Source organism: Adiantum capillus-veneris, chromosome 23 (assembly GCF_014529385.1).
Source record: "Adiantum capillus-veneris isolate H3 chromosome 23, ASM1452938v2, whole genome shotgun sequence".
NCBI lineage: Eukaryota > Viridiplantae > Streptophyta > Polypodiopsida > Polypodiales > Pteridaceae > Adiantum > Adiantum capillus-veneris.
The window spans coordinates 28,822,686-28,839,044 of NC_140953.1; the positions used below are offsets into that span (position 1 = coordinate 28,822,686).

Here is a 16,359-nt window from a genome sequence, read left to right on the forward strand (position 1 = left end):
AAGGTGTCAAGCTCTCTAGAGTGGGTGCTCCTCAGTGCAGTATGCACGAAACCTCACTCCAACAAAAGAAACATCACATAGGAACATGACTCAAACACTGAAGTGGAATATGACTCAAGACACAACATGACTCAAACACAACTAGATGGAACTTGACAAGCTCAAAGAACCATACAACTCTGGCTGGCAGCCCACACTTTAGTGGAGATAATGTGTCATGCCCTCTATATTGGGTGCTATTCAGTGCAATGTGCGTGAGATCTCACTCCACATAATGCAAACACAAATGATAATGAACAACAGAGCAACAACAGTATGACTCAGCAGAACCTGAACATGAACATCATGAACATTGACAAACTCAAAGAAACCAATACAGGCTCTGGCATGGCAACACACTCAGCTCCAGCCCAGATCTCGTAGGTACAATGGGGGTGTCGAAGGTTAACTGTGCAATAGTGGGTGTAATAGTGGAACTTTTTGGAATGCTGAGACCAAGAGCTGCCCTCTCAGCCCGAGTGAGGACACCCGCAGCCTCCTCTACCAATTGCAGCTTGTTTTGAGGGGCAACCACATGGGCAAAATGTGGCAACTAAGGGATGGTGCTAACTGTTATCATATTTATCTTGGGAAAGGTAAATTCATTTTGGCTTTGACTCGGGTTCGAAGACGTAGATGTACAAAGTTTGGGACAATCCGTATTGTAGTGATTCTTCGCTTCAGGGCAATGACGGTAGGGAGAGGACCCTTCTGGCAGAGGGCATTTGCTTTGGTAATGTCCAGTCTCCGCATCTGTAGCATAAAATAGGCCAATTCAATGGGCGAATTGAAGGGCGAGGTGTTCCTTGTTCCTGGTGCATGGAGTTGGAGGTGGAGGCGTAGACGCTTTGAGGAGATTAGGGAGCATGGGTATGATAAAAGCTCTAAGAGGGAAAAGTGCTCTGCATACCTTGCACAGGAGGGGCTGTCAACAAAGGTGGCATGTGGTTTGGATGGCCATAGGGGGAAACCATGTTGGATGGAGGTGTTGGCCCTTGTTGAAGAGTAGGACCAAGACTTTGCTGTATTTGTCGCAATCCTTTGAGATAGTAGCAATCCTTGTCCTCATGTCCAGACTTCTCACAAAAGTGGTAGTAAACCCAAAGGTGGCATTCCCGTGGAGGGTGTTGTAACAACTGCTGACGTGTCAAAGCCCTGAAGAAGGGGGCCAACTTGCAGATATCGACCTAGGGGCCTAAACCCTAAGAAGAACAAGTAACAGAAGAAGAAGTCCTACCAACTTATGGGGATCCCATTCGATGGGGCCCCAAGTGACAAAGGATTAAAATAAAGCAGGACCTACACACACACAAATTAATGATGTGGCAGATTTCTGAAAATTGCACTGACATGATGACGTGGCAGGTTGTACGGATTTCCGCGTTTTGCGTTGGCTAATGACATGGCAGGCTGTACGGATTTTCGTAAATTGCGCTGGCAGCTTTTTGGCTTTGCTTTTGGACTAGATGCTTTTCAGTTTGAAGGCTTTTCACCATAATTGCTCTTTAGGCCAAGGGCCTTTAAATATGAGGCTAGGGCTCATTCTTTGGCATGCTTCCTGGAGAAGGTGTAGAGTCTGGAGTACCGGCTTGTACTGTGTTGATGCAATAAAGAAATACCAAAAGGGGCGCCAAGGTTTGGGGCCAATACTCTCTGGGGTGGAATTCCGCCACTCCGTGTCGCGTGTCGTCTCTCTCTCTCAGTTCTGTATTTATTGAAGTACTAAAAATCTGTTCAATCTATTCTTTTCTATCGGCACGTGGTGCCCGTCTTGTGACAGTGGTACTAGAGCATCAGGCGTGTGCTTTTCTGAAGGCATACCGGTCCTACAAAAGAGCAGACAGAGCCATTGAAATTTGATTTGAGGTATCTTAGCCCTCCAACCCGGACTTATTAGTCACTCCCACCCTTACTTCATCGTGCATCGGGCGCGCTCTTGTCTTCACCGCTTATGTCTTACAGGGCATAAGCCATGAAGATCACTTGCAAGAGAAGGATCCAAGATTTGTTTTGAGTTGTTGTTGTTGTTGTTGTTGTTTTTCTCAGAGACAGTGCCATGCAGATGTTGATGTCTACAGCTACCAAGCCGCACACTTCCAAGGACTTGGCAAGCTTTCAAGAAACTTTTTGCCCGAAGTCGTATGGTTTCTAACATCTTCCTTCGGAGTGCAACTTCTGGCAGACTAGGGTATCCTGAAATGCTTGCCACGGAAACCCTAGCAGATTATATCTTGAAATTTCTCGACATCTCTCAGTAGATGTCTCTTCTCGAGTTGATAACCTTGGAGGTTCGATGCAAGTGCTATCTTGGGACTACCATTGCCGCCAAAGAAACAATGTCTGTCCAAGAGCTGATGGACCATGCTATGCTCGGCTACGACCTTACGGGATGAACCTAACCCTAATTTTTGGTGCAGGTTCCAGGATGGAAAGTCAGTCGACTTTTCGAGCTCGATTGATGTCGAGATTGCTTTTTAAGTTTGAAATCTGTTTGAAAACTTGTTTGGTGATCCTGTTTGAAATTTGTTTGAAATGGATGTAATCCGTTTTGAACCTGTTTTGGTGCCGATTTGAAATGTTTGACTTTGGTTTTAATATTGGTTTCATTGATTGGTGATTTTACTCTCGGGTGGAGAAGTGAGAAATACTGTTTTGGTATTGTTTGAACCTCGGAACGACGCAGGCCGATGCCTGGGGAGCGTTTCGTTGTATGTTTGAAAACCTCCGAACGACGCAGGCCGATGCCTGAGGAGCGTTTCGTTGTATGCTTGTAAAATAATTGTTGTTGTGACTCCCGGCTCGGACTTGGATGGTTATGCAGGAGGAGTATTAAGAAGTCTCAGCATTGGTTACTCTCAACACCTCCAAACGACGCAGGCTGCGGTCTCGTGGGCGTTTGGTTGTAAAAGGCCTCTATATCTCTCGGCCCGGATCTTTTTAGGTTATGCGGGAGGAGTGATGAGGGAGTCGTTGAATATCTCCCGGCCCGGACCTTGTTAGGTTATATGGGAGGAGTGTTCATCGGCGGCTTTATGTTTCTATGTCTTGTAACATGCATATGTAAGCATTTGTGTTGCATTGTGATGTGCCAGCTACTGGATATTCCTAATTGGATGAGATTGCCTAGGTATGTAATTTTTTAGTGCATCAAGACACCCGTGGAAGATCAGTACGGTCTGGGTGTGATGGCTAATTTTACTACGCCGGAATATCAAGAGTTCCAATATGGACGAAAGGAGAAGCGAACTCCTTGATCAAAAGAGCAGAAAGGAGAAGCTAACTCCTTGATCAAAACAGTCGAAAGAAGAAGCTAAATCCTTGATCAAAAGAGCAGAAAGGAGAAGCTAACTCAAGCCCTTCCACTGTAACCAAATCTATTTTTAATTGGTTACAGTGGCTGGTGTATGCAAAAAAGAGCAAGCGTTGTTTGCAACGCACATGGCTAGGCATGTGTATGCCCTTTAAAAAGCTCCCACTAGAATAGGAAATTCCCCGATGGAGCTGCTAGTTCCAGGTAAACTTATATTCGCTAGAGTAGAAAGTAATGGAATGATGGAGAAATTTAGCATGGTGCTTGCTGGACCTCCGTAATACCTAACAAGTCAAGTCTTAATAAAAAGAGCAAACGGATTGTCCCTCAGAATGTCCCTCGGAAATTTTTGAGCTAACTTGAGTTGTTTTGCAGATATGCTGTAATTGCGGACGATTACTCTCTTTCAAGAAGGGGAGATGTAACAAACTACTGACTTGTCAAAGCCCTGAAGAAGGGGGCCAACTTGCAGATGTCGGCCGAGGGGCCTAAACCCTAAGAAGAACAAGTAACAGAAGAAGAAGTCCTACCAACTTATGGGAACCCCGTTCCATGGGGCCCCAAGTGACAAAGGATTAAAATAAAGCAGGACCTATACACACATACACAAATTGATGACGTGGCAGATTTTTGAAAATTGCGTTGACATGATGACATGGTAGGTTGTACGGATTTTCGTGTTTTGCGTTGGTTGATGGCGTGGCAAGCTGTATGGATTTTCGTAAATTGCGCTAACAGATTTTTGAAAATTGCGCTGATATGATGATGTGGCAGGTTGTACGGATTTTCGTGTTTTGCGTTGGTTGATGACGTGGCAAGCTGTACGGATTTTCGTAAATTGCGTTGGCAGCTTTTTCGCTTTGCTTTTAGAGCAGATGCTTTTGAGTTTGAAGGCTTTTCACTATAATTGCTTTTTAGGCCAAGGGCCTTTAAATATGAGGCTATGGCTCATTCTTTGGCATGCTTCTTGGAGAAGGTGCAAAGTCTGGAGTACCGGCTTGTACTGTGTTGATGCAATATAAAGAAATACCAAAAGAGGCGCCAAGGTTTGGGTCCAATACTCTCTGGGGTGGAATACTGCCACTCCGTGTCGCGTGTCGTCTCTCTCTCTCATTTCTGTATTTATTGAAGTACTAAAAGTCTGCTCAGTCTGTTCTTTTTTATCGGCACGTGGTGCCCGTCTTGTGACAGGTGCCTTGGAGAGAGGCATGAACTACACCAAACCATAGCCTTAGTCTCCTGCTGAGACCTGAGCTCTTCTAGCTCGCGCTTGCTTTGTTCCAAAGCCTCGTGATGTGGAGGAAAGACCTCTCCTCTTGAAGAGCTCACTGTAATTTTAGGGCTTCCAGTTCCTTGCGTAAAGAGGTTATTCGATTAGAGGGACTTTCTAAAAAGACGGAGGTGGTCTCTACCTGAGGAGAGTCGGCGAACAGCTTCTAAGCTCCTTCTATCCGAGTAGCCGCTGCTACAAATTCCTCCAGAGTGGCGTCAGGTCGGAGACTCTCTCGGAGTTTTTGCTGAGAGGTTTGGGAAGAGCCTTCTCCACCCACTTCTTAACCATAAATTCACTTGATTGCTGAGGAAGCTTAACGACCAAAGACTTGGTTCTGGTCATGAGTTCTGCAAAAGTCTGATTTGGTTGAAGCATCAGGTTGGCCAATTCATCCAGAACCTTCTCTTGGAAGTCCCCTGGTTTGAAGGCTTCACTGAACTCCTGTATCCCAAGTCGCAAAATGGTTCTCAGCAAGCTGACTATATTATTTGTCGGCTAAGCCATCCAATCTTGATGGGAAGAGCACTAGGTAAGCGTCTTCTCTGTTGAGCTCAAGACCACTGCAGAGGGAGACAAATCTCTTGGCATGGTCATTTGCATCCTCTGTGGAGAGTCCTCTGAAAGTTGTAAACTTTATATTTACCTTAGCGAGGACACTTGTGAGCTCCTCCATGGCCATCTGCTCAGGAGCTTGGTGGTGCGCACTAATCGAGCACTTTGTTGGGGAAGGTGAGCGGAGAGGTGTAGAACTGGTGCAGCAACCATCTTAGATGTACCCACTACACCCGTTGTACCTAATCCTAGCTCACCAAGTGAACCACTTCATTAGGGGAATTTTGAGGTCACTTTTGTGCCCTGTAAGAATATGTAGAGAGAGAATATATACTTTATTTAAAAAATAGTGATGTTTGTAAAAAGGTGAGTTTGCGTCCTTTTTACCTCCACCGAAACATGTCATTGTCAAATCTTTCTAGGATCTTTCGTATTCTAAAAAATACTCCCTCCAAAACTAACGAAAACGTCAGTTCTGGCCCAAAATTCAAAATTTCCAAAAGCTGAAACAAACCTTTTCTGTGTCGTCTTCTTCCTCGTATCTGCACAGCTTTTTCCTATAGTACTATCTCTGACAAATACTGTTAACAGACTTCCATGAGGAAGAGAAGAAGCTTATACCATTTACACATTGAATATTGTCCAGTGCGCAAGAGAAACAAATGTGCAGAGGTGTCCTCGTCCATATTTGAAGCAATGCGGCAAGATCAAAAAAATCACATTGATCTCTGGACTGATGGAAGATTGTATCCAGTGGACCCAATGACAAAGAGCACTCCCCCATTCTCAAATTGTTCATCTTTGATAAAATTTGTGGGTGATGGTCAAAGAGGGTTGCTGGGTTATACACAAAGTCTTGCGGCAGAGAGAGATATTCTTAAGTTAGAAGATCATTTGACCAAACAAATGATAAAGACTCTTAAACAACAACTTGAGGAATGTAAAGAGAGCAACGAAAAGCTACAAACTCAGCTCAAACAAGCTAGAAGCAAGAATACAATGTTAGGAAACAGACAAAGAGAAAAGAAGTTAAAGAACATTGAAGCCTTGAGACGTGGTGGAGGAGGTTGCAGCAGGAGAATCAGAGTAGCAAGGTATTGTTATTTTTATATGATTCTGCTTATGCTTATTTTATATGATTCTGCTTATGTTAGGTTGTTAATCTTTTTGTTAAGTTGTATTATGATTCTGCTCCACATTATTATGCTTATGTTATTGTTATTATGCTATTGTTCTTTATTAAATGATTAATATTCAGTTAACTTTAATTTAGTTTTTTTATTTTGTTGGTGTCATTTGGACAATAATCAGTTAATTTTGTACCTTTTGATTTAGGACTTTGCTATAACCAAACTCTGCATCAAACATGGAAATGGCAGCTAAACATTATTGTGATGTTTTACCTCTCAAGGTTGCCAAAAAGATTTTCACAGAGAAGAAGTTTAAAAAGGCAAAGGAGCAGTGCATTGAGGGATTTTTGCAGAGCTCTTGCTTGGACAAGGAGGATGTGCAATATACTATGGATAAGGTAGGCATTAGCAGAGATGGTTATAGCAAGCTGTTCAGAAATATGAAGTCAAGGTTAAAGCAATGTAAGGTCAGGTCCTCTTTGCTTCCAAAGCCATCCATTGTGCAGCAGGCAAGGAAAAAGATCAATGAGAGGATAATGGAGATGTTGGGTGAGCCTCACCACATTCATGGTACCTATCATGGTAAAAAGAGGGATCTTCAATTTGACGAGTTCAATAATATTTTCCTTGACTTGAAGACACTTCAGAAGGAAATTATCAGATTCTATGAGCTGGAGCATACAAAAGAAAATGGTGTTGTCAGTTTTGTGATAAAGCTTGATGAATGTGAGATTGTTAAGAACAGAAAAATTGAGAGGATTTCCATAACTTTAATGAACAGAGCATTGAAATCGAAGGATACCAAGTACTTCAGCGTGCAATCGGAGAAGAATGTCTGGTGGCTAGGTGCTTTTGAAGTAGAGAGTGAAGACTTTGATGTTCTGGATTGGGTTTTCCATCAAACAACAATACCCGAAGTCATTAATGCACAAGAATTAGGGGAAGAGCTTGAAGTTGAAGGGTTTGGAAGTTATAGGGTGGAATGGCACATGGGAGGAGACCTTAAAACCCTTAAATGTATGTACAATGTCTTCAAAGGAGCTATGGCAAAGAGCCCTTGTCTGTATTGTATGGCATCATCAAAAGAATGTAATCGTGCAAATTGGAACAAAGCACCCAATAGGCATACTCAAGATCCAAACTTCAAAGCAGTTTTAAATATTCCACTTGCTAATATCCACATATGCACTCTGCATGCTCTTTGCAGAATTGTGGAGAAAATTGTACATCTGTATGTGGGTTTTGCCTGGAAGTTACAGCCAAAAGCAGCTAGAGATGCTTCAATCAAATGTATTGAAAGGGTTTTATCAGAAATTGGCCTTCACAGTGGTAAGGTTAAGATTGAAACAGACCTGAAGAGGTCTTCAAATGGAAACAATATGCCTAGAAAGATATCTGTTGGTGGTGTGAAGGCCAAAGCTTTCCTAGGGTTTCATGGCAAACTAGGAAAGGTAAATGCCAAGAAGGGTTCATCCAATGTGAAGTATAACCAGTGGAAAGCTCTCCACAATGCCATCAAAGATCATGGTCTTGAAGGTACATCAAGAAACAAAAAGGCAGAGGTATGGGAATCACTAGACAAAGTATTTTCCTACTGTGATAAGACATCCTGGGGCAAAAATGATCTGCCAAATTTCAAGAAAGTGCTCAATAACTTCAGAAGTGCAATGAAAGATGCTTGGGATCAGGAATTCACACATTACATGGTAAGTTTTTTATTTATTTTCTGACCTTTTTAATATGTACATACTTTTAGTTTGGAAGCATATGATTAATCTCATACTTACTAATTATTGACACACTTTTACTTTGCCAGCATATAATTTACAATCACACTCCCTGGTTTGTAAAGAGATGGGGCTCCCTGTCCATATGGTCTACACAAGGCATGGAGAAATCCCATTATCAAGCAAGAACCAAGTTTTTCAAGCATACAAGACATGGAGGAGGTGCAGTGAAGGCAAACAGCTTGCTTGAGGTTTTCCAATGGTTCTATAGACAAATATGGCATAGAACCAGATCAAAAATGACAAAGAAAGCACTACTGAACTCAGATTTAGCAAATGCCTTACACAGGAACAAGCAGAAAAGACAAAATTCATATAATAGTTCATCTGCAAATGAAAAATTCTTACAATGGCTAGCTACAAGAGAGAGACAAGGTAGAAAGTGGGCCAAAGTACAGGTTTGAGCAAAGTCAGTCTTTTGATGAAGGTACATCAACTTCACCCCTAAACTTCAGAAACTTCTGCTTATTCTAGCCTATCATTTGTCTCTTGAGGTCCCCAGAGTGGGCAAGCACATAGGATGCCATTGTGGAAAAATAACCAACTCTAGAACCAGTAAGGCCAGGGAAGAATCCAAAAATTTTGATGGATTTCTCCTTTTCCACCAATATTAACTTCTCTAACCCTTGAGGAAGCTGATATGAACCAACAACCTTTGCAAGTGCTTTAATTGCAAGCATTGGCAGCAATGGTTCTCTTGTAAACTTGTTATGGAATATAATGACAGTCTCTTTGTTGAGCTTCCCAATAAAGTGTCCCAAGCTCTGGTTCCTTCCTAAATTTAAGGGTCTGGAACCCTTCCCCCTGCCAAAGAATTTGTCTGTGTCCAATATTTCAATCTACAAAAATATGTCTTGGTTAATTGTTCAGCACATTAATAAGACAGGGCAAAATGGTCATTAACATACCTTAGGAGACTCATCCTCCTCAAACAAGGCAAGTTCCCATATATCAATGGATCTAGTTGGCCTTACTTCATAAGCTCTGGTCTTTTCCTCTCCCATATGCTCTATTTTAAGCCTTTTCTGGATCTCATTGAACTCCTCTTCAGAAGGTACACCCTGTTGCTCATATCTCAGAACAATGTCCTGCACATGCTTTCCAACACTTGAGCTGTCAATAAAATTTTCTGCTTCTGTGTCCAAGACTGCTAAGGGGCAAGGTGAGTAATCAATAAATCCTATGTCATTAGATCCCCACTCAGCCAAAACTGCCAAAGCATAATCTTCCCTTAGATCAAAAAGATGTTGAATATCATTCAGCAAAACATATTCCTTTTTGTTAACTTTGTATGTGGGAAATGTTGTTGTGCAATGCAAAGGATCAACATCTTCATCCTCAATGTCAACATTCTCCACTTTAGTGATGTTTTCTGCTTTAAATTTTACAATGTCCAGCATCTCAGTGCTTTGTAGCTTCTCTTCCTCTTCATGGAACTCCATCTCTATCTCCTCTTTCTCCTGGTCCTCCTCAGCCTGGGAAATCTGCTTTGGAATCTCTTTGCCCTCTGGTATTGGGAGTACACTGAAGAAAATGATAAGTCCAAGGTCATAATCTACCAACTGGCAATGCATATTACCATGAAATTTACAAGGCTTTATGATCTTTTGCGAGTCTGGATGAAGGCTTGACCACTTCTTTGCAATACCTGTCCTTGACAAGCTACCTGCTTTGCATATATCAACAAAATGAACAAGATTGTCAAGCCTGTGATCTCTGATCAATTCTGTATATATCTCTTTCAAGTCACTAATTTGTGTACAGAAGCCATCCACAAGTGCTTGAAGATCAAAGGCAGCATTAAAAATCTGTTTAACACTTTGAAATCTTGTAAGTTCATTAACTTTGTAAAGAAAAGACATCAGCCTGTCATCAGTGGTCTCTTGTATATCCTTTGTATCCATTATGACAATCCACAAATGCTCAGCTGAAAAAGAGAAAAGAGAAGTCTATCAAGACATTAACCACCCTTCTTTATATCAAGTCTACAAACAAATTAAAAGCATAAAATTGTCAAGCAAATTAAGCGCAAGCAAAAAAGAATTACATAAAATTGTCACATGCTAAGTTTGTCACTTGCTATGCGAACTGTGAGGGGTTAAGAGAAACTCGGCACTCACTAACTACGCGCACGGAGTGACACTTGGTACGCGATTTCCTAATGCTAGGAAGAGGTCGACGGCTCCCAAAATCGCGCACGGGGTGTCGCGGTGTGTCGCTTGGAGGCTTAATTTCGAAGCCTTGTGAATGACAATAAGCGAAAAAACGGGTTGGGTAGGTTCTTTTTATGGCCAAAAACGCCGCCTCGGGGGGTGTGCAAATCGGTTTCCGCCTCGAAGTGTGGTCCAACGGCTAGTATGCACCTAGGGACTTGCGCAAAGCACCCTATATAAAACTCCTCAGAGCCCAAACTAAGCGCATTTTGAAGGAGGTTCTACCCGGTTCTCGCACTTCCACAACACAAAATTTTGAGCGCTTTGACCGTCACCCCGTGCGCAATATTCGTAAGTGTGAAGACTTTGCCCCCTTTGTCATTTCGCGTACGGAGTATCAAAGCAATGTGTTCCACTATGTCCACAAGTGTGATCATGTTTACGATGTGTACCGCAATGTGTGCCACTAGTGTGAGGACTGTGCTCCCTTTGTCATTTCGCGTACGGAGTGTCACAGCAATGTGTTTACGATGTGTACCGGAATGTGTGCCACTATGTCCACAAGGAGAAGTTTACCATGCATACAATGTGTGCCTCTGTGTACCGCTTGGCACTCCGTCACCCCGTGCACGATCATCGAAAGTGTGAGGACATTGGTCCCTTTGTGATTTCGCGTACGGGATGTCACCGCAATGTGTTCCACTATGTAAGGAAATGTGTGCCACTATGTCGAAAAGGAGGAGTTTACTTTGATAAAGTAATAATAAAAATTAAATATACATCGTTTACTTTTTTTACTAATGTTTGTTGTGTAACAATCATTCCTATCCCTTTTGAAGATGGCAAGGACCAAGAAGACTGCAAGGAAGGTTGATAAGCCTCTATCCAAAGATGAAGAAGAAGCTCAGCCTAGCAAAGCTTCAGCTGGTACTTCCAAACCAAAGAAGAGCACATCTCAGAGGAAGGACCCTAAACCAAGCACACCTGACCCTCAACCAAGCAAAATAAAAACTACACATCAGAGGAAAGCTTCCAAGCCACTGCAGCTTAAGCCTCTCCTTACAAAGAGAAAGTTCAAGCAGGGGGTCAAATGTCTAAGAGAGATAAGGAAGGCCATAAAGGCCATCAATCTTGCAATTCCCAAACTGCCCTTCCAAAGACTATGCAGACAAGTTGCAGAGGAGTACAAGATTGACATGAGGTGGACTAGAACTGCATTGGCATGTATCCAGGAGGCTTCTGAGGACTTTATGATTGAGATTTTCCAAGATGCCTATATCGTGTAGCTCATGCCCATATGGTTACTTTGATGGACAAAGACATGATCACTCTCAGGAGGCTGAGATACAGGTTTTCAAGAATGTTGGAGCTTGTCCCTATGCATGATATTAAGGCCTTTAATATTCTCAACATTCCTCCATGGAGGAAGTCCAAGGAGCCTGAAGTAGGAGTAGTTGATATTACTGAAGAAGAGGAAAAGGAAAGGAAAAAGAGAGCAAAGGAAGACAAGGAAATTGCAGAGAGAAAGGAGCTTGACCTGTTGGAACCTCAGCTAGTGCCCCTCTTGAGGAGTGTCAATCCTACTGGTTTTGTTGTCACTCTATTCAGTGAGGAGGATCCTAGGGAGGATTACAATTCACTTGACTCTGAGACCTTGGAAATTCTCAAGGACTGGACCAAGGAGATGAATTCTCCACTCCTTATCACATGCCTCAGATTGTTTTTGTTTTCCTCTGTATTTTTGTTTATAGCAAGAACTCTTTATATAAAAATATCTTGTACCAGGTTAATGATGCATACATATGAGCCAGACCTTCAACAAAAGGTGGAATTTTTAGACCCTTCTATCTCCCACTTTCTCAGGACAGAGACAAATATTAAAGAGCTCACAAAGTGGTTGACTCATGTGGACTTGGAAATCTGTGAAATTTTCTTGATTCCTTATCATGAGAGGTAAGTTTCCTACCTACACCTTGTGAAGAGAATTTACTAATTCATGTTAGAAGGCTAACTGAGGCTTGTTTTTATAGCTCACATTGGAGTTTAATTGCAATTGATATTGTGAAAAGAAAATGCTACTTTGTCAATTCTCTTGCTGGAGTACATGGTCAAGCAAAATTGTAAGTATAGTAGCAGACACATTTTGTAAACCACAAGCAGAACCTCAAGCACATACTTTTAATAAAGAATTTTGGACAGTGCTGCTACAAGATTTATAGAGACACTGGAGAATTGTCCACCCATGCCAAAGATGCTGACTGAAATCCAATTTTCAGTTGTGAAGGTTGGAATTCTTTATGCTTTGTTCACTTCAATGGATTATCCTCAAATATTTTTTCCCATAAATACATGTAATGAGTTGCAGGTTCCAATCAAGCCTGAAAGCCATTCATGTGGATGGAGGGTAGTGACAAATGCCAAGCTCCTCTTGGACTTCATATACTGCAATGACAATCAGAATATAGAAGTATAGCATATTTCATATTTGCCAGCTGTATTTTTTCTCATTTTATTGTTCCTAAAACTTGCTTTCTATTGCCTTGTATAGATCAACAGAGAGTGCTATAGTGAGAACCATGTATGGTTGACAAGAGCAAAGATTATCAAGTATATGATTGAAGCAAATGGACAACTGCAAGAGGTATTTAAAGATGATGATGTTGAAGAAAAGGGGAAAGCAAAGCTAGAAAAGGCAAAGAGGAAAGCAAAACTAGAAGAGGAAAAGGGAAGTGAAGAGGAAGAAGAGAGTGGTGAGCAGGAAAAGGCAAGTGAAGAGATGGATGATAAGAGAAAGAGGAAGCAGCCCTCAAGCCCTCCTGCCAAAGAGCCCACAAGAAAATCTCCCAGGACAAAAGAGCCCACTGCAAAAGCACCAACCCCATTAAGGAAGTCCCCTAGGGACAGGAAAACTCCTGGCAGAAAACTATTCTAGCTTTTTGTAGCCCACTCTAATTGTAGCCCACTCTAATTGTAGCCCACTTGTATCAAGCTTCCCACTTGTATCCAATTGTCTATTCTATAGCCCACTTGTATCCAATTGTCTATTCTATGTAATTGCAAATATTTGAAATTGAATACATTTTGATCACCTTGTTTTAAGACTCTGTTACAAAATCAAATCATTGAAGTAAAATCATTGATGTTTGGAAAAGTTGCATTTCAATAACAAAATAAAGATCCTTTTAGATCTTTATTTCAATAAGATCCTTGCAGGTCATGTGATACAAAATAAGATCCTTGCAGGTCATGTGATACAAAATAAGATCCTTGCAGGTCATGTGTTACAAAATTGCCTTGAAGGATGTTTAAGGCACCAAATGTACAATGCCATCCAAGATGTCCTTGCACTGTAGCCTCTTTTCATTCCTTTTTGATACCTACAAAAACAATCCAAGTTAAATAAAGAACCAATAAGAGAACAAGAGACTTTTAGGGATAACAGTTACCTTTCCACCATTTATTTGAAAGCAGAATGTTGTGGGCAGTTCAATTTCATCATTTTGCAGGTCCAATCTCAATTGATGTAAGCTACACATGCCTCTTATCTTTACAATTGACAGATGCTCATTGTTTACCCATATATCAATGTCTTCTTTTGGGCTGTCAATGAAGTCCTCCATGTCTTGATCAAGTGGAGTTAGCTGACCACCAACATAGTGCCATCTTCTGTAATAAAATGACATAATGAAGTTTTGTGTCCCTATCATGTATTTGCAAGCAATTGAGCCAGCTTGCACATTACAAGTGATTCCATTCACTGTTTTGGTGTTCCAACCCTCATCCACAAATTCAAGTACATTTGCTGAGTCTACTGTTTTGGTGTTCCAACCCTCATCCACAAATTCAAGTACATTTGCTGAGTCTAAAGTCTTCACTGAAAACATTGTTCTAGATTTTCTGACTTCAGCATTAGAGAAGAAGTCTACAAAAACTGTAATGGACATGAATATAGAAATTCTACTCTGTTTGCTTGCTATGTTTGCTTTCAAACACTTTTGAATCTCACAAAACAGTTTGCACCTGTAGCCCTCACTTGTATTTGAGCTAGGGAGTGACCATTCTCCACTTTTGAAATCAGGCAAGTCTAGCTTGGTTGTGGCTCCAAGTTCTCCAGTCCTTCTAGGTGGAACATAATAATGGTCAAAGAAGAATATTCCATTCTCTGCCAGTGAACCCTTAGTCCTTCCCTTGTATATTTCTTCACCAATTGATCCATGACACACATCCAGAATATTTATAACACATTCTACTGGCTGCCATTCCATAATGTTTGAAGGATACAAATCTGTACAACAAATAACCTTATACAACATGCATTACAAATAAGGATTTAAGTTAAGAGACTTACATTTTGGTCTATGTAATGGCAAAGCAGAACTCTCTGAGTCAATATGCAGATCTTTATGCATGTACACATGCTGCACCAGCACCTCTTTGATTGATTTTTTGTTGTCGCCAAAGCTGAAATCTTTAACAATACCCTTCCATCCCGCCAAGAAAGAGTTTTTGGTGGAAGACTTTATTCTCTTGTTCTGTTGCATCAGTATCCACGTTCCTTTGTGTATAGTTATTGGAATCCATTCTCCATTTTGATCAGTCGTGTTGTAAGTGACAATGGCTTCAATGGAAGTTCTTGGTCGTTTTGATCGTGATGAAGATTCCATGGTGAAAAAAGAAATGAGCAAAGAAGTTTAGCCAAAGTTCAAGAGAAGAATAAGTAGAATATGCAAAAAACGGTTCAAATCTGGAAAAGATCATGAGATAGAATCCAAACGTTGTTTTATGATGACGACGTGCAAAATGAAAACAATATAATATAAGAAGTACGTCTTTCTAAAAGCGACAGCTATTGAATGCCTTTGCACTTTTACTTGTTTACATTGCTATTTACCAGCTCAAAGTTGCGGTAAAAATAGAATATTTGCTTTTTTGTGAGTTTTCAAAAATAGAGGTTCCGTAACGGAAGCTCTTCAACCATTGGTTGAGACCACTCTCTCTCTACATGCTAAAAGGCACAAAAATGACCTCAAAATTCCCCTAATGGTACGCCCTCGAGCATCACATACATCTGTTGGATCTTCAGGGGTGGCATACTCTACTTCTCTGGTTGAGCTTTCTGAGAAGATAATGAAGGCATTCGTGTGAGAAGAGGGTAGGGGTAATGGGACTGGTGGACTTCTACTTGGCACAAATGGTTGACGCTTCCTATGGTAGTACCGTAGAGGACTTAGTGGTGGTCTTTGTCGCTCTTTTGATTGCCTTGTATGTGTCATACAGTAACCAAAAGCCCTCCCAAGCTTTGAGCACGAAGACCTTTACGTACTGCACACTGGTTTGACTCCACTAGACGAGGACGAGTGACTAGACCTCCTGGCTAGACTTGGACGAGAGAGGACTAGACCCAACCTAGAGACTACTAGACTTAGACGAGCCAGGACGACTGACTAGACTAGCTGGTTTGAGTTGGACAGACCAAGCTAGACTAAGCTAGCCCAGACCAACACAGGCGAGAGCTTAAACGAGCTAGCTCCTCAACCTGTAGGCCTGTGAAGTGAAACTTCAGTTGAGGTCCCACCAGGAGTGCCATTAATGAGAGCACCTGTAGCGGAGATAATGTGTCATGCCCTCTATAGTGGGTGCTCCCCAGTACAATGTGCGTGAGATCTCACTCCACAAAATGCAAACACATATGATAATGAATAACAGAGAAAAACCAGTACGACTCAACAGAACCTGAACATGAACAGCATGAACATCGACAAACTCAAAGATACCAGTACAAGCTCTGGCATGGTAGCACATCTAGCTCCAACCCAAATCTCATAGGTACAGTGGGGGTGTCGAGGCTCAACTTTGTAGGGATAATGCAGACATGATGCGTACAACTCAAGATGATAATAGACTCTAGATGACTGACTGCATAAAAGTAGATGATAATGATGGCGTCCCCAACCCTGGACCCAACCACTCATATGTAAGGAGCCATCAACGGCTAGCAGATATCCCAATCCAGCTAAGCCTATCTCCAAACTGAGGTGGTGGTGATCTGGCTTCGATGTCCACTAGACCACCATCCGTATCACTTGCCACATGTCAATGCTTTGGCGAGAGTCCG

General features: G+C 41.7%; 1 protein-coding gene across 1 annotated transcript; it reads left to right on the forward strand.

Annotated features, from left to right (window-relative positions):
* The first annotated feature begins 12,477 nt into the window (after window positions 1-12,477).
* On the forward strand, window positions 12,478-13,295 carry LOC147427566 (uncharacterized). The gene is made up of 2 exons (XM_086496292.1): window positions 12,478-12,711; window positions 12,793-13,295. The coding sequence occupies exons 1-2, from the start codon at window positions 12,487-12,489 to the stop codon at window positions 13,174-13,176; spliced, it is 609 nt and encodes a 202-aa protein (XP_086352418.1). The 5' UTR covers window positions 12,478-12,486; the 3' UTR covers window positions 13,177-13,295.
* Window positions 13,296-16,359: the final 3,064 nt, after the last annotated feature.